This window comes from Schistocerca americana, chromosome 1, assembly GCF_021461395.2.
Source record: "Schistocerca americana isolate TAMUIC-IGC-003095 chromosome 1, iqSchAmer2.1, whole genome shotgun sequence".
Taxonomy (NCBI): domain Eukaryota; kingdom Metazoa; phylum Arthropoda; class Insecta; order Orthoptera; family Acrididae; genus Schistocerca; species Schistocerca americana.
In genome coordinates this window covers 1229218907-1229238675 of record NC_060119.1, presented here as the reverse complement: position 1 = coordinate 1229238675, position 19769 = coordinate 1229218907, and the positions used below count along the sequence as shown (strand labels likewise).

General features: G+C 40.1%; 1 protein-coding gene across 2 annotated transcripts in view; it reads left to right on the top strand.

The window, feature by feature from the left end:
• Nucleotides 1-19769, top strand: part of LOC124610640 (rh5-interacting protein-like) — a 159381-nt gene that overhangs the window by 16108 nt on the left and 123504 nt on the right. The window contains exon 1 of one of the 2 annotated variants that reach the window (XM_047140219.1): nt 11191-11368. The exons of the other annotated variant lie outside the window; for it this stretch is intronic. Coding sequence (XP_046996175.1) covers nt 11299-11368 — 70 coding nt within the window. The 5' untranslated portion in view covers nt 11191-11298. Of the gene's footprint in view, nt 1-11190; nt 11369-19769 lie in introns of those variants that run through there. 2 annotated transcript variants of the gene reach the window in all.

Genomic DNA, 19769 nt, shown 5'->3' with positions numbered 1-19769 from the left:
CCAAGTATTGTAGGCAGCCTGGAAGGCCTGGGTTGGAACATCCTTTAGGCCTTGTGTAACAGCAGCTTTCACATTTTTGATTGTCTCAAAACAGTGTCTTGAGCAAGAGAAACAGAAAAGAAAGTCTTCTAGAGTGAGCTCAGGTCTATAAGAGGTCTGAGGCAGCATTGCTGCATTGTTTTTTGACTAGATAATCCCTCTCCAAGAAGCTGGTTACCTGGATGCATTTTTTCAGCCTTTGAAACAGGGTTGATATATGTATAAAGTCATGGTGGACAATAGTACAAGCACAAGGAGCACTGCCTTCACTTTCGATCTGCTCATGTGTGCCTTCTCGTGGCACAGTCACTGCAAGGAGTGCCACTCAGAGCTCTGTCTCTTCATCGTAACTCATAACTCATCTCCTGTTATAACATTGTCCAAATGAATAGCATCATTTCTACACAACTCCAGAAGTCAGGCTGTATGGGAGGGATATTTCGGTGTGGAATGGATGACAGCTGTTGAAATGCAGGTACTGTTGGTGGTTTTAATGTGGAGAGAGATGTGGATGGAGCCATCAGAGAGGAGGAGATCAATGTCCTAGAATGTGGAATGTTGGTTTCAGCAAGGCCAGGTGTAGTGGATGAGAGAGAAGGTGTTGAGGTTGTGAAGGAATGAGGATAGAGTATCTTGACCCTGAGTCCATATCACGAAGATATCATCAATGGACCTGAACCAGATTAAGCATTTGGCGTTTTTAGAGACTGACAAGGTCTCCTCTAGTTGGCCTATGAGCAGGTTGACATAGGAGTGTGTCATGTGGGTGCCCATGGCTGCATTGCGGATTTGTTTGTATACCTTCCCTTCAAAGGAGAAATAGCTGTGAGTTAGGATGAAGATAGTAAGATATATGAGATAGTGGATTTGAATTCCAAAGGACGTTGTGAAATGTAGGACTTCTCTGACTCTCCACCATCACAACCTCTTTACCTCCTGGATACCTGCTAGTCACTGTTGATGGTACTTCCCTATACAACAGCATCCCTCATGCACATGTTTGTATCACTAGTGAATACAACCTTTCCCAACCTCCTCCAGACTTCAAACCCACTACCTCATTCCTCATATACTTTACTAATTATCATAACTCACATCTACTTCTCCTTTCAAAGGAAAGTATACAAACAAATTCGTGGCACAGCCAAGGGCACCTGCATGGCTCCCTCCTACACCAACCTGTTTATGGGCCACCTAGAGGAGAGCTTGCTAGTCTCCAAAAATGCCACACCCCCAGTTCAGTTCAGGTTGTTTGATGATAGCTTCATGATCTGGATTCAGGGCCAAGACACCCTATCCTCATTCCTTCTCAACCTCAACACCTCCTCTCCCATCTGCTTCCCCTGATCCTCCTTAACTAAGAAGGCCACCTTCCTGGACATTGATCTCCTCCTCTGTAATGGCTACATCCACACCAACCACCAACAGCACTTGCATATCAACAGTGGTCTTCTCTTCTACACCAAAACGTCTCTCTTATACAGCCTGGTGCACCCAAGGATGGCATATCTGCAGAGACAAAAACTTCCTTGCCCCCCATTATGCTGATGGTCTCGCCAACATCTTCACACACAGGAACTATCCCATGGACCCAGTCCACAAACAAATATCCTGTGCCATTTCTCCACATACACCCAATGCTCCTACCACCCCCAAGAACCAGTGGCAAAGGAAATTCAGGACTTTGATTACCTATCATTATGCCCTGAAATGAGGGACATCCTATCAAAGCTCCTTCCCACCCATCCCAACATCGTGTTCCATCGCCCATCCAACTTCCACAACATCCTAGTCCATCCCTATACCCCTCCCAATTCCAACCCCTGGACACAGGAACCATATTCTGGCGGACGACCCAGGTGAAGACCTGCCTGAGCCACTCACCGAGCACTTCCTGTTCTGGTACTGTAAAAAGGGCTTATCCTACCCCCTAAGAGGCCAGGTCATCTGTGAAAGCAGCTACATCATACCAGCTCTGCTTCAATCATTGCTCAGCTTTTTATATTGGTATGACTACCAACCAGCTGTCCACCAGGATGAACAGCCACCACCAAACTGTGATCACGAGCAAAGTAGACGACCCTGTGGCACAACGTGCAGCTGTATTTAGCATGCTTGATTTCAATAGCTGCGTCACCATCCAAAACATATGGCTCATCCCCTCCACAACTGGCTTTTCTGTGTTGCACACATGGGATTTACCCTTAAAATAAAATAAAATAAAATAAAAAAATAAAAATTCTCCACTCCCAAAATTATCCCAGCCTCAATCTACAGAAACTTACTGTCCCCACACCCTCCACCCAACAGTTTTCAGCTCGTCTGCCCTATCAAATCCCCTCACCTCTCTGTGTGCTGTCCTCTGCCAGTGCACTCACTAATCTTTCCCCACCCACATTCATCTCCTTTTTCGCTTCCTGTTTGGTCCCCCCACCCTCTTCCCACCTTCTCAACACTGCACCTAGTCCCTGCACAGTCCACCAGACACACTCTTATCTCCCCCCACCCATAACCTACTATCCCTTCCCCTTCCTCATCCCCTTCAGACTGCTGCTTCCATTCCATTTGAAAGTTGCACTCTGGTCCGAGCCACCAGATATGGCAGTTGTAAGGTGTGCTTGCTCGTGTGAATAAATGTGTATATATTTCCTTTTCTGAAGAAGGTTTTGGCAGAAAGTTAGTATGTAATTATCTTTTTGGTTTTCCTGTCTGCAACTCAACTTGCCATCTTTATGGTGAGTATCAATCTATCTTTTCCTTATATAACTCATATTCCAATCTTGAGTTCCCACATTTGAAATACTATTCAGCTTTTATAAAGACTTCACTGATTAAGTTATTCAAAATGAACATCAAACATCAGAAGTATGCAGAATGAAAGTTTCACTCTGCAGCGAAGTGTGCTCTGCCACTTCCTCAGATTAAAACTGTATGCCAGATCAAGACCTGAACTCAGGACCTTCACCTTTCATGGGCAAGTGCTCTACCAACGGAGCTACCCAAGCATGACTCATGACATGACCTCACAGTTTCCAGAAGTGCTAGAATTTCAAGTTTCACAGGAGAACTTCTGTTTGGAAGGTAGGAGGTGAGGTACTGGTGAAAGTAAAGCTGTCAGGACAGGTCATAAAGCATGCTTGGGTAGATCAGTCTGTAAAGCACTGCCTGCAAAAGGCAAAGGTCCTGAATTTGAGCCTCAGTCTGGCACTGGGTTTTAACCTACCAGGAAGTATCATGAGTATGTGTAGTTATTTAGTACAAGTCTTGAAATGACTGTTAATATTGTTACACCAGTGACAAGATTCATGAGTATAAATGAAAGATTGTAGACAGTGAAAATAAATGTAATAATCACAAGAAATGAAAATATCAATTCGCAGAACCAGTTGATGCTCATCTTTCTGTTACATTTTAGGCAAACTCGCTGATCACATTTGGTGCAGTTAGCCACCATTTTCCTATTCTTTGACACAAGATACTTCATACACATCTCTCACTTTTCCATTCTATCTGTTACTATATCTCCATCATATCATCATCATCAAATAATTATCCTACATTTCAGATCTCGTAGGCTTTTTCACAAAATTCGGTTTCTGCTTTTAATGCAAGCATTCCTCCTTTAAAAATGTTATGTTTTTCTTGCACTAGCAGACTCTGAACATTTCCATTAGAAATTACCTTTACCATAAAAGACTGTGTGTGCTATGACAATATTATGAAAAGTATAGATTGCTACTCACCATATTGCAGAGATGTTGAGTCACAGACAGGCACAACAAACGTCTGGAAAACAAGTAAATGAAACATTCTGAAAACAAGTAAACTTTTGTCCAAAAAGGCCTTCTTCTGAATTAGATGACACACACACACACACACACACACACACACACACACACACACACACACACACACACACACACACACACACACAGATATATATATATATATATATATATATATAAAAAAAAAGAAAGATGATGAAACTTACCAAACAAAAGTGCTGGCAGGTCGATAGACACACAAACAAACACAAACATACACACAAAATTCTAGCTTTCGCAACCAATGGTTGCCTCGTCAGGAAAGAGGGAAGGAGAAGGAAAGACAAAAGGATATGGGTTTTAAGGGAGAGGGTAAGGAGTCATTCCAATCCCGGGAGCGGAAAGACTTACCTTAGGGGGAAAAAAGGACAGGTATACACTCGCACACACACACATATCCATCCACACATACACAGACACAAGCAGACATTTGTAAAATGTCTGCTTGTGTCTGTGTATGTGTGGATGGATATGTGTGTGTGTGCGAGTGTATACCTGTCCTTTTTTCCCCCTAAGGTAAGTCTTTCCGCTCCCGGGATTGGAATGACTCCTTACCCTCTCCCTTAAAACCCATATCCTTTTGTCTTTCCTTCTCCTTCCCTCTTTCCTGACGAGGCAACCATTGGTTGCGAAAGCTAGAATTTTGTGTGTATGTTTGTGTTTGTTTGTGTGTCTATCGACCTGCCAGCGCTTTTGTTTGGTAAGTTTCATCATCTTTCTTTTTAGATATATTTTTCCCACGTGGAATGTTTCCCTCTATTATATATATATATATATAAAAACAAAGATGAGGTGACTTACCGAACAAAAGCGCTGGCAGGTCGATAGACACACAAACAAACACAAACATACACACAAAATTCAAGCTTTCGCAACAAACTGTTGCCTCATCAGGAAAGAGGGAAGGAGAGGGGAAGACGAAAGGAAGTGGGTTTTAAAGGAGAGGGTAAGGAGTCATTCCAATCCCGGGAGTGGAAAGACTTACCTTAGGGGGAAAAAAGGACAGGTATACACTCGCACACACGCACATATCCATCCACACATACAGACACAAGCAGACAGAGTATCATCAGGAGTGTCCCGCAGAAGCATTCTAGTACCACTCTTGTTCTCTATACATGTAAACAAATTGACAGATAAGGTGAACAACAATATGCAGCTGTTTGCTGATGACTCCTTAGTATATGAGAAAGCATCATCATTTAGTGACTATAGGAGGATACTGGATGACTTACACAAAAATTTTCTGTGGTATAAGTAATGGGATCTTGTTCTTGATCTAGAAAAATGTGGACTAATCTTAGATGAGTAGGAAAAGCAATTCTGTAAAATTTGAACAAAGTATTAGTGGCTTGCTGCTTGACTCAGACACTTCAATTAAATATCCAGGCATAACACTGCAAAGTGATATGGAATGGAACAACTCCAAGAGGTTCGTTGGAGGGAAGGCAAATGCCTGACTGCCACTAATGTGCATCTTGCATAAGGGCCACAAAAACAAGATAAGAAAAGTTAGGGCTGATACACAGCCAGCTCATACGCAGCCATATAGTCAGTCTTTTTACATTGCAAATGGAACAGGAAAGGGAATTACCAGGAATGCTACAAGGGCACAAGGTACACTCTGCCATAGTGACTTGCAGAGTATGGATGTGGATGTAGATGTAAGTGTTTATGGTATATTCTTAGACTCCACACTAAATACTAATTCTTGAAACTTTGAAAGGAGGCATCCACTGGATAGTTGGTCTCTACCTTCAAGCATCTGGCAATTCAGGTATTTCAGGATTTTAGTGATTCTCTCCCATGGGTCAAACAACCAATTAGTGAAGTCCGGTTGCAGGAGAAACAGGACTTCTGGTCATGTGAATACATGTGAACAAATACAAAATTAGATAGGGGTAATGCAGATTTTGGTTTAATAATGAATAAGAGAGTAGCAATTCACGTAAGCTACTGTGAACAGCATAGCGAACACATTATTTTAGCCAAGATAGGCATGAATCCTGCACCCACCACAGTAGTATAAGCTTATATGGCAACTAGCTTTGCAGATGATGAAGAGATTGAAGAAATTTATGATAAGATAAAAGAAATTATTCAGATAGTTAAAGGAGACTAAAATGTAATTGTTATGGGGGACTGGAATTTGATAGTACTCGTAGGTAAAGGAAGAGAAGTAAAAATAATAGGTGAATATGGACAGGTGGAAAGGAGTGAAAGAGGAAGCCACCTGGTAGAATTTTGCATGGATCATAACATAGTCATTGCTAACATTTGGTTTAAGACTCATGAAAGAAGGTTGTATATGTGGAAGAGACATGGGGGCACCAGAAGATTTCAGATTGATTATATAATGGTAGGACAGAGATTTTGGAACCACATTTTAAATTGTAAGACATTTCCAGAGGCAGATTTGGATCTGACAACAATTTATTGAGTATAAAATGTAGATTAAAGCTGAAGAAATTGCAAAAAGGTAGGATTTTAGGGAGATGGAACCTGGATAAACTAAAAGAACCATAGGTTGGTTGAGAGTTTCATAGGGAGCCTTAGGCAATGGCTGACTAGAACAGGGAAAGGATTACTGTAGAAGAAGAATGGGTAGCTTTGAAAGGTGAAACAGTGAAGGCAGCACAGTATCAAATAGGTGAGATAATGAGACCTAGCAAAAATCCTTTGGTAACACAAGAGATACTGAATGTAATTGAAGAAAGGGGGAAATGCAGTAAATGAAGCAAGGGAAAGGGAATACAAGTGTCCAAAAAATGAGGTTGATAGGAAGTGCAAAATGTCTAAGCAGGAATGGCTAGAAGACAAACGTAAAGATTTCGAGACATATGTCACTAGGGGAAAGATAGATACTGCCTACAGGAAAATTAAAGAGTCCTTTGGAGAAAAGAGAAGTAGCTGTAGGAATATCAAGATCTCATATGAAATACAGTGCTAAGCAAAGAAGGGAAAACTGAAAGATGGAAACAATACACAGGGGTCTATACAAGGGAAATGTACTTGAGGGCAGTATTATAGAAATGGAAGAGGATCTGGATGAGGATGAAGTGGGAGATACGATACTGTGAGAAGAATTTGACAGAGCACTGAAAGACCCAAGACAAAACAAGGCCCTGGGACTAGATGACATTCTATTAAAACTACTGATAGCCTTGGGAGAGCCAGTCGTTTCAAAACTCTTCCATCTGCTGTGCAAGGTGCATGAAACAAGTGAAATACCCTCAGACTTAAAAAAGAATGTAATAATTACAATTCCAGAGAAAGCGGGAGGTGACAGGTGTGAATATTACCGAATTATTAGTTTAATAAGTCATGGTTGCAATATACTGACATGAATGCTTTACAGAACAATCTTAAAACTGATGGAAGCTGACCTTGTGGAAGATCAGTTTGAATTCCAGAAAAATGTAAGAACACATAAAGCAATACTAACCCCATGATTTCTCTTGGAAGATAGGTTAAGGAAAGGCAAACCCACGTTTATAGAATTTTTGGACTTAGAGAAAGCTTTTGACAGTGTTGATTGGAATACTTTCTTTGAAATTCTGAGGGTAGTGGGGGTAAAAGACAGGGAACAGAAGACTATTTACAACTTGTACAGAAACCGGATGGCAGTTATAACAGGTGAGGTGCATGAAAGAGAAGCAGTGGTTGAGAAGGGAGTGAAACAGGGTTGTAGCCTATCCCAGATGGTATTCAATCTGTATATTGAGCAAATAGTAAAGGAAACAAAAGCATAATGTGGAATAGCTATTAAAGTCCAGGGAGAAGAAATAAAAACTTTTAAGTTTTCCGATGACATTGTAATTGTGGCAGAGACAGCAAAGGACCTGGAAGAGCAGTTGGTCGGAATGGACATGGTCATGAAAGCAGAATATGAGATGAATATCAACAAAAGCAAAACAATGATAATGGAATGTAATCAAATTAAATCAGGTGAAGCTGAGGTAATTAAATTAGGAAATGAGACACACAAAGTGGTAGGTGAGTTTTGTTATTTAGGCAGCTGATGATAGCTGAAGTAGAGGGGATATAAAATGTAGACTGGCAATGCCAAAAATAGTGTTCCTGAAGAAGAGAAATTTGTTAACATCAAGTATACTTTTAGATGTCAGGAACTTGTAGCCTACCCCTTCCTTGCTACTTTCATCTATTGTCCACATGAAAGTCTTTTATGAAGATTTGAGGGGAGCAAATATTACAATAAACTTTCAAGTTTACTTAGTTGTCATGTTGAACTGGCTCCAGTTCTTCTTGTCTAGGGGGTCTGACTCTTGAAGCTGAAAATCTCACATTTTAGGTCTCGACAGTTGGACTGAAGTAAATAAATTTGAAGACTGCTGTTGCAGAATTTATTGTTTTTACATAAATGTATTTTCTGACATTTTATTATATCACATAGTCTTTTGATTTTTAACACTAACAAAGCCGAAATCACATTGTTCGCACAAAAATACAAAAATATGCCCAATCACATCAGAGGCATGCTTATGTCTCTCACACTCTGTGGAAAAAACCATATTCCAAAGGGTTTACAGTTTTTCTCAACAAATAAATTTCTACTGTTTTCTGTTATGTTATTAATTTCAATTATTATTTCATAAATGAATCCAGAAATAAACATAGTAAATAGTGCAGGATTGCGTAGTTAATAATATAAACTTTAAACGTGCAAATATTTCGTAATTTCAAATGTTTCTAAAAAAATAATTTTAACTGTATGTTCAGAGCTTCAATAATTGAATGTAACATAGACACTAAAATTTTGTTGTAAAGTAATTCCTTTTCATAAATTTTAGCTTGAAGTATAACATACTAAGTATAAAATTATATGAAAATTTTCAGAAAAGTAACTGAGATAATACTGACCTGTCCAAATTTCGAAAAATAATGCTGGTATCTACAACTACTGTTGCGGAAAAGTAATGCTAAAGGAGAATGTCACGTTACAAACTCTTTTCTGAAAGTATTCGTATGGAGTGTAGCCATATATGGAAGCAAAATATGGATGATAAACAATTTAGACAAGAAGAGAATAGAAGCTTTTGAAATGTGGTGCTACAGAAGAATCCAAAAGATTAGATGGGAGATCACATAACTAACGAGGAAGTAGTGAACAGAAGTGGGGAGCAAAGAGGTTTGTGCACAACCTGGCTAGAAGAAGGAATCGGTTGGTAGGACATATTCTGAGACATCATGGGATCATCAATTTATGAGGAGTGTGTGTTTATGGAGGGGGGGGGGGGGGTAAAATCATAGAGAGAGACCAAGAGATGAATATAGTAAGCAGATTCAGAAGGCTGTAGGTTCCAGTAGTTACTCAGAGATAATGAGGCTTGCACAGGATAGAGAAGCATGGGGAGCTGCAGCAAACTAGTCTTTAGAATGAAGGCCACAACAACAACAACAGTTATCCCATGTCATATACCCACAAATTGTTACAACTAGACATTTCTATGAGTTGATCGATTCAAGTTGTGACTCGTAGATAGCACAAATTCCAGTCTCTGCATCACTTTTAAATCTTAAGAAGGACTGAGTATTTGTGCAGCTGTTTCCATACTGTACTTCATTACAGATAACTGCACCACCTGAACCTGAGGTTACATTTAATATTGTCTCTTTGGTCATTAATATACAGCATGAACTGTATGGCTCTTAATACACTTCCTTGGGACGTATTTGAAGTTACTTCTGCATGTTTTGATGACTGTAATTGGTTACTGGTGTCCTTTACAGAAGTTGCCTGCAGTAGCTACTTCTGGCTGTTTATATACAGTTCGAGTTGGTTTACATTCCTGCAGATTCTCCTACATCATGGAATTTATGAAACACAATGTGTGAATGAATTAATTAATAATGACCTATGTAACATAGTCTTTTCAGGTGATCATGTATGACTACTGTTCTAAAACTCCAACAGACTACTGACAGTAGTTTACAAATTTGTGGTTTGCAGCTGAGTTGTCATTTTCTTTACCTAATATTTCAGCAACTAAATTAGTTGTTGTTCACATTTACTGCTTGTTATTTGGATTCAATCAGACTGTGAATGCGACATGCTGTGCAGCACTTAGAAAATGTCTCCTAGCGCCACCAAAAAATAAAACACTTTCATGGAAGTTTAAAATGAACCAAAATGTTACACCAAGCTGTTACAAAATCCGTAAGTAATAAAAATGTTGTAAGACAGTGTCCTCCACTAAAAAAATGCTTTAAAAGAAAGCAGGGAGTGAGGATTTGTATTTTTTTCTGATGTGATGTAAGCAAACTGAGCACCAGATCCCATATTTTACTTAATTATTTGCCATTCTCCTCTCAATAACCTAATTTATTACAGTGTTCCAGAAGTTTGTCACCTGCACCATGAAACTGGTATCTCTGTGTTTCACTCCATGCTCACAAGTGACACAGTGTTCAGCAGCAGTTGATATAGTTGGCAGCTTGTGTTTTTTTAATGATTAGTCAGCTCCAGTCAGGTCACAGCAATGGGACAATATTATTATTGTTGTTGTTGTTGTTGTTGTCATTTACTTTGGGGGGGGGGGGGGGGGGAAACAGCATGCATAGATGTTCAGAAAGCTCCCCCCCCCCCCCCTCCCCCACCTCCACCCCCCTGAAAACTGAAAAATGTCCGTGAGTTGGTACAAAATTAAAAGCTGCAAGATCAGTAGATGATGTTCTTCGTGTATATGTATAAATTACCACCCATTGCTGCAATTTCCAAAACAAAGTGAAAATATCACTATAAATGTTGTAGAAAGGTCTGATAGGATGTATATACTTTTTGGATTAAACAGGGGGAGGGGGGGGGCTCTGTTAAAACTTCAAATCTTATGTACTGTATACATTTGTGACTTCCTTTTTTTATCACATTGTGAAAGAGTACTCTGTCCAGTAGTTCTATTTCTTATGTTTCAATGAGAGATTTAGTATTCCTTTGTCCATTGGTAGCTCCATGGCCTTGCTGACAAACCCTACATTATGAATGACATAAAATAAATAATAAATTGGAAATGTTATTCATGTTTGTCTCATTTTTGCCACCGTTATTGTTTATGTGTTTGCTTTAAAAATTCTGATCTTTTGCTAACTTGAAATGTTACACATGGTTAAAACTGCCACAGTTTAAAACACACCAAATAATATCAGGCCTCTTTCACTAAGGAAGATAAATTTACTTTTATCCCAGCTAATACACCTCTGATAAACACAATTGATACTTATCTTATCACTTACGGTTTTATCTTCCATGTAAATACAGATAATGATTTGTCTCAATTTACACTTGCAACTTCTCCTTAGTAATGAGAATAACATCATCTTGTTACAGTTCAAGTTGTTTATGAACAGAAATCACCTTGTGTATATACAGTCATTGTGTAACGTTAGGTAGCAAAAGTGGCCACAGAAAGTGGGCAAAATGATAGTAAAAAGACATTTTCTCAATGTGGCAATGATTTTCATCCTCTGTTACTTGGACATGGCTAAAGGTTTGCACCTAGTAATGTCATATGATTCTATTTGTATAAGATTAATTTTCGTGCATGTCTTAGGCTAGATGAGTAGGTCTAGATGTCAGACAGAGATGTTGAGCATTGGACCTACCGAATATGCAATATTGCCCAGCTTTCAAAGTCCTTCTTTGACACTAATAATATCGTACTGCATCCTGTGTTTTCCACCAATAATAATATTTTTAATTTTTTATCAACTAAACAAAGATTCACTTTTCAACCTTTAAAATTCATATGTCATTGCTAATAATGTGTTACCATACATTGTCAGACATTCATAAATGTGTCTGTAAAAGTATAATGTCCATACAGATGAAAATAGAAATACAATACAAAACAATATTTTTTACTGTAGTGCCTACTGTAAATGCTTATGGCCTAATCATCCTTACAGCCATAAATACATACTGGTTACCCCAAATCAGATGCATTTTTGGAGCAGATAACAGTTCTGTACAGATGGTGATATGACTTCCAAATGTCAGATCGTAAAGGTCACAATTCCTTCCCTTTGTATTTCACTGCAGTTCTTCATACTCACTCAAAACATGTTTCTGTAGTTTAGCAATTTTACAGTTGGGTGTTACCTAGTTAGTTTCATGTTCCATGGATCATTTTGCACAATAAATCATAAGGATATGGGATGAGTCACTTTACATTCACATTGCATATAAATTTATGAATGTGGCTACTTGCTAAACATTTACAAGATTTTTTTTTAAATATACAGACAAGAGTTGTTAATGAATACTCATCATCTTTTACACATTACAGTGACAGAAATTCTTCTACTCAATAGAATGAGTTGTCAAAGGGAAATTTTTCCAGTTTGTTTTCAGACTTTTACTTTGCTCTCTTTGAGACATTTTATATCGTGGAATAAGTGATCAAAAATTGTAGTTGCAGCATTGTACTCCCCTTTTTGTGCTAAAGACAACCTTAATATGGAGTAATGAATGCCATTTTTCTTTCAGGTATTGTAGTTAAGTAAATCGTTATTCCTTTTGATCTGTAGTGGATTATTTACAACAAACTTCATGAGGGAATAAATATGCTGTGAAGCAATAGTCAGAATGCACAGTTCCTTAAATAGATGTCTACAAGATGATCACAGGTGTGCACAACATATTATTCTTACAGCATCTTTCTTGAAGATGAGTTTTCCCAGAACATTATTCCATCTGACATTCAAACTCAACTTACTGATTTGTCTCTCCCCAAGGTTTCCAATGATTCAAAGTGCAAATTCGGCTGAACTAAATGGTTTTAGGAGTGCACAACATATTATTCTTACAGCATCTTTCTTGAAGATGAGTTTTCCCAGAACATTATTCCATCTGACATTCAAAGTCAACTTACTGATTTGTCTCTCCCCAAGGTTTCCAATGATTCAAAGTGCAAATTCGGCTGAACTAAATGGTTTTAGGAGTTCCAAAATGGGTTTTTTCCAGTTTAAATTCTCATCAGTACGGTCACCTAAGAATTTTAAAGTTTCCAACCTATTTAGTAATAATGACAATAATAATAATAATTTATTCAGCATCAAATGATTCATTGCATATGAACAAAAACAGGTTACAAACCTTTATACATAACACAATAATACATCATCGATTAACAAAATGATCAGGTTAAAAGAAAGAGATGCCTTCCTCTTGCTTTTTCATTCTATTAGTGCTGTTACCTGACTGAGAATCCATTGGAGTCTGCCTTGAGACAGGAGAGAGGAGACACCTGACACTACCTACTGTTGTCCCTTCTTTTTCTTCAGTCCCACACATAAAAAATCGTTGAGATGAGAAGGAGGCTCAGCATTTCTTCTGTCCAACAGCCTTCTATTTGTTGTTGTTGATGGTGGTGCTGTTTCTGACACTTCAAATGTTGGTTCTACCACTACTGCTGTGTTTCCTTGTGAACTTGGAGTCTTCTCGTTTTTGTTATTTTCGTCTAAAATAATACTTGGCTGATGAGGAATAGTAGTTCTTTTGTTGTTGAAATCGACGTCCACTGTTCTTTCTGTTAAAATTTGGTCTTTTTTTACATGTTTTGCTGCTGCTGATGAAGTTTCTAATGAATTTTTTTGAAGCGTTTTCATTATGGAGTCAGGCGATGGCAATGCAATTATCGTTTTGGTTTTGAATTTATTTTGGTGGTTTTTTATTACCCTGGTTATCAGGCTTGTCAGATATTCTTTCCCCAAGCCATTCAGGTGAAGTGCGTGTTGCTTGTGGAACCTACGTCCAATACTTCTTATATCAACGCATTTCACGTTTTTAAAATGTTTGCAGATTTTTGCAAACTGACTGTTGGCATTTTCTATTTCCCTGTTAACACATGACCATCTTACAAGATCATAGCGATGTGGAATATTGACAAGTATTACATTAGTGTGAGTGAGGTTCCTCAGACACTGTTTAAGATCGCGCGTTGCACTCGCTGTTTCATTTTTGTAGACATCGTTTGCGCCTCCCATAAGTATACAGTGTGGAATGTAGCCCTCTACATATTACATCCATAGCGCCCATGAAGACAAGATTAGTCTAATTACATTGTCCAAAGAGCTGTATAGACAGTCATTCAACCCACACTACATATAGGAATGGAGCAAGAAGTATCACACAGTGATCAGTTCTTACATTAACATTGGCCACTATACACATACTTGCTGCAGGCTGTTCTTAATTTTCAGAGCTTTTAAGTTGTTTTTGTTAGATAACTGTTTGCCATAAGTGTGTGTGTGTGTGTGTGTGTGTGTGTGTGTGTGTGTGTGTGTGTGTGTTTGTTTGTATCTGCTCTCTACATGCTACAGCAAATTGTTTTGTTGTGTTTGGGTGAACTGAAATAAATAGGAATAGTATCCATTTATAAAACTGCAGATAATAATTGACCTCTAATAATATTGAGGAAAGGCAATATTTGTTCTCACAGACCCAATTCTAGTAACACTAAATAAGAAAAAGTACCTTTTGCTATTTTCTGCAAGCTTTCCAAAGCCTTCAATTTTGTTAACAATAAAATTATACTCAGTAAAATAAAATATTATTTCATTAAAGACATAACTTTTACATGGATAGAACCATGCTTCAGCAACAAATAACAGGGGTCACACTATCAAATGATATTAAAAGATGAAGTAAAAGAGTGCCTTATTAGTCTCTCCCTCTGAAATTTTTCAGAATATTTGAATGGAGATGTAAAATCTAGTTAATACTAATCTTCATATAAGCTTTTCCAATGTACGAAGGTAATCCCAAAAACAAGGTCTCCTATTTTCTTATAAGTACATAGACCTGTTTATTACTACAATGGTTTATATCAGTTTACAGGGGAAGCTGTTTTTCGACATAATCAACATTTCTGTCGATGCATTTTTGTAGACGCTGTGGCAGTTTTTGTATCCCCATGTCATGCCAACTCACTGCCATGCTTTTCAGAAAGATATGAACCTCTTCTTTCCCTCATCGTCAGAGCTGAATCGCTGGGCCCACAATTAATGCTGACAGGTACTGTGAGACACTGAAAAAACTCAAATTGGCAATTCAGAACCGGAGAAGAGGGATGTTGACAAGGGCGTACACATTGCAAACCGTTGCACTCCTGCAACAGTTTCAGTGGAACATAATCACCCATCCACCCTATAGTCCTGACTTGGCACCCAGTGACTATCACCTGTTCCCTAGGTTAAAAGAACATTTGGCTGGAAAGTGATTCAGCTCTGACGACAAGGTGAAAGAAGAGGTTCATAACTTTCTGAACAGCATGGTGGCGAGCTGGTATGACATGGGCATACAGAAACTGCCACAGCGTTTACAGAAATGGTAATTATGTCGAAAAATAGCTAAATGTTCAAGCTGTAAACTGATGTAAGCCATTGTAGAATTAAACAGGTCTATGTACTTATAAAAAAATAGGAGACCTTACTTTTCGGATTACCCTTGTATAAACAGCAAATAGTGTTCTGTGATGCCATTAATGTTACATGAATGTTCAGTATGAGGTGGCAGATAAAGTAGTAAGAGGAAGAGCAGTGACCTTTTTAGTCTTTTCTTCTCTACATAATTAATCTAAAAGTACATCACATAATTAACAATCTGTGTAGATTGGAACTGGCTGTAAGTGATTATCAGTCTCCTTTTCAGAAGAAGACTGCAGTGGCTGGTTCTACATGTAAGAAAAATAGAAACACAAACTATAATCATCAATAGTGTAGAACAGACTTATGTTCAATACATTACTGCTTCAGTACAATTTTTTTTGCTTTATGCTGTAATAACAAAGGAGTACAAAGTCAAACTTAATGTAAAATGTATTGATTAAGATAGGCTTTTTAGCGTATTTTCCATCTTTAGCTCACACTCCGTCTGGTAACTCTATTATAGGTGTTTGGAAAAAAATTATTGTGGATTTGTGATTACACTATGTTTCCTAGATTATTTCTGGTGGCCTTAACATGGTGACGATGTATGGTATATATCCAACCGCAGTGCAGTCCTGTAGATAATGAGGAATTGAATTATAGGCAGCTGCTGCATTGGTGAGAAAGAGCACTTGCCACGACAGCAAACAAATGGAGTAGTTTGGTGCATGAAATGACTGACACGTTGTCAACCGTGTTCTGGCCATAAGCATGTCAGTGCTTACATAGTGGGCAAGACGTGATATCAGTGCATTAGATCGTAGGACCGTAACACATGAGACACTCCTCTGAGATCATGAGAACAGGAGACTTACTCCTGTGAAAACCAATTAAAGTGTTCTGTGAGAACCTTAATTCAGGGAATATTACTGCCACCAGCCATGGTGAACACTTAATGGCAGGCAATTGTAACAGTAGATAGAAAGGTCGCAAGCAGCAGATCACACACCAGCTATGTTCTGGACAACAACAATAACAACAAGAACATACAGTGATGAGCCACTTTAATGTGGTACATGGAAGACATTGTTTTACACAATTATCTGTGATCCCTACTCACCATAGGGCACAGAGATTAGTATAGAGACAGGAAGTACATTGAAATGCAAGAAGTACATGAAGAATAGCATTCTTCTCACTAATGCAATGTATTCTTCTGTAGAGAGTTTTACATGATATGTATGACTTACGTGACACATCTACCATTATCTCTCAGTGGCAAACGCACATTTGTTTGGTCATGTACACCCACCTCTCCACTTGCAGTATCATACTTATTTTATTTATTTATCGGTTTCCTTGGGACCTTGCAAGCCAAAGCTAGTTGGTCATGGATGAATCACCAGCATGTAGGTTACAGAATGCTAATTAGAAAATTTATTAGTTAAAGAATTAAGAAAAACTGAAAACATTGTGACAGTATACATGAGTAAATGACACATTACACAGAAAAGTTCTCATCTCCTGTAAGGAATTCCTATACACAAGAGGAGGAATGCCCCATAAGGAAACTTTTCAACTTATATTTGTAGACTTAGGATTTATTACTCAGTTTTTTCCAGTTCTAATTGAAGCCAATTGAAAATGAAACCTACTCAATAGAGCGCACCATTCTGTACAAAGATTAAGATAAAATTATCCGACTGCAATTTGTTTCTCCATCTAGTGTTCAACTCTAACATTGAAGTTTCTTCTGATTGAGTCCATGTTATCAATAACAAATCTGGTGATGCAGTATATGCAGAAGGATAGTGGAGTTAGAATATTGAGATGCCTTTTTCTTAAAAAAAAAAAAAACTAATGACATGAAGATCGTTTACACAGCAGCACAATCCCCCCAGGGGATCCACAACTCTTTTGTGGATACGTGCGTAGCGAGCACGGGACCCCGATCTAATGTGGCTTTCCTTCCTTTCCGGGCTGCATACCTTCCCTTTCCGCATCCTTCCCCATCCCCCATCTTCGCCCCCCCCCCCCCCCCCCCCCCCCACCTCTGGCTCTTTCCTTCCCTTTCTCCCCCTCTGGGAGTTTGGTTTGTGCCTACGTCCGGAGACGGACGCTTGTAAATGTACCGCATTCTTCGCCTTCCTTGCTTGTATGTCTTCATCCTTTCTTTGTCCTTCTCTTTTCCTTACCTCTTCTCTTTACCCTTTTCTCCGCTGCGGCATTTGAGACCTCTTCTTTCCTTTCCCTTTCTCTTTCTTCCTCCCTGTGCGTGTCTGAAGGCCGACCCACGTACTTCCAGGCGTAGCCGGTGACGGGGTAATTCCCCGCCCCGGGTAGACCAGGCCCAGGGAGGGGTGATTACCGGAGCTGATACCTTCCGAAAGTGCCGATTGGTCCCTCCGTCCGTTTGTCGGGAGGTGTGACCTGAGGTGTGAACAATCACCTAAGGCGGGAGTGCCCTCAGAGAGGGCCCCCACAAGGGAGGAGCGCGCTATCGGAGACGCCGGTAATCATGGGGGATTCTTCCGCAGTGGTTTCCTCACCTTCCATTATGTCTGCTCACAAACGTAAGTTCACTGAGTCCCAGCCACAGTCAGTTCTTCCATCGTTGCCACAGTTCCTTGTTGTTTCTCGGTCTGACGAAGGTCACGACTTCCCCACAGTCAACCCTTTCATTATTCAGAAAGGTGTCGATGCAATTGCAGGTCCTGTAAAGTCTTGTTCCAGATTACGGAATGGCACCCTGTTGTTAGAAACAGTCAGTGCCCTCCAGGCACAAAAATTGCTGCGTACCTCACTGCTCCACACCTTCCCTGTCCGGGTTGAAGCGCACCGCACTTTAAATTCCTCGCGTGGAGTCGTTTATACACACTCCCTCGATGGATTGTCTGACGAAGAAATTCAGCACTACCTGTCTGACCAGGACGTAACGGCTGTTCATAGGGTTATGAAAAGGGTTGATACGAACATCATTCCAACCCGCACTGTCTTCTTGACATTTGACAAAGTTCAACTCCCATCGAAAATCAAAGCAGGCTATGAGATAATTTCCGTTCGCCCTTACGTCCCAAACCCTACGCGTTGCTATCGGTGTCAGCGGTTCAATCACACCAGCCAGTCCTGTTCCAATCCGGCCAAATGTGTTACGTGTGGCAAGGATGCCCATGAGGGTGCTTGTCCACCTCCATCCCGTTGCTGCATCAACTGTATGGATGACCACGCTGCTTCCTCTCGAGATTGTCCCGTTTTTAAGGACGAAAAGCTCATCCAGGAAATTAGAGTAAAGGAAAAGGTGTCGACCTTTGCTGCTCGAAAATTATTCACCAGTCGACAGCCCACCGTGCCTCAGAAAGGAAAATACAGCACTGTCCTTGCTTCTCCTCGGCCAACAAAGGAGGCGGCCACGCAGACTTGCGACCTCACCTTTAGTGCCACGGTCGTCAGATCAGCCAGCGCAAAGATCGCCCGTTCAACCTCACCACTTTCGCCTGCCCACTCTCTGGCTCACCCTTCATCCAGTTCTGCTAAATCTCGAGCCCAAAAGTCAGACAACAAGACTTCGAAAAAAGAGCATACTCGTGAAGAGTTTTTACGTACGGAAACTTCCCAACCATCGGTTCCTCCTTCCTCTAAACATCATACTTCCAAGAAGGCTACAAAGAAACCCAGTTCCTCTCCTTCTCCGCCAAGGCGTGTCCCATCTACAGCACCACCTGGCGGAAATCGCCCTCGACCGTCTTCTGTGTCGCCGAGGCGCACTGCTGGCAACCGATCAACCAGCCGATCGCTGGTGGCAGGAGCTGCTCCTGACCAACCTATGGATCAGGATCTTCTGCCTTTGGCTGAATGCCATTCCATGCTGTCGGTCGCAAGCCTATGTCCATTATCCACTGGAATATCCGCGGTATTCGAGCCAGTCGGGATGAATTGTCGATCCTCTTACGATCCTACTCGCCGGTCATCTTCTGTCTTCAGGAAACAAAGCTGCGTCCCCATGACCGCTTTGTTCTCCCTCATTTTCAGTCCGTCTGATATGATCTCCCCTCTGTTGAAGGCACTCCAGCACATGGAGGACTCATGATTCTTCTCTATGAAACTCTCCATTATCACCCAATCCATTTAAACACTTCCTTCCAAGCTGTCGCCGTCCGTCTTTCCCTTTCCGGATACACGTTCTCTCTTTGTACTGTATACATTCCATCGTCCACACCAATGGCACGAGCTGATCTCCTTCATCTTCTTGGTCAGCTTCCACCCCCATATTTGCTGGTTGGGGACTTCAATGCCCACCACCCACTTTGGGGATCTCCACATCCTTGTCCACGTGGCTCACTATTGTTAGACGTATTCCACCAAGCAGATCTAGTTTGCCTCAACACTGGGGTGCCTACATTTTTGTCTGCCTCCACGAAAAATTTATCTCATTTGGACCTTGCGGTCGGTACTGTTCCGCTAGCTCGGCGCTTCGAATGGTTCGGCCTTGATGATACACAGTCGAGTGACCACTTTCCATGT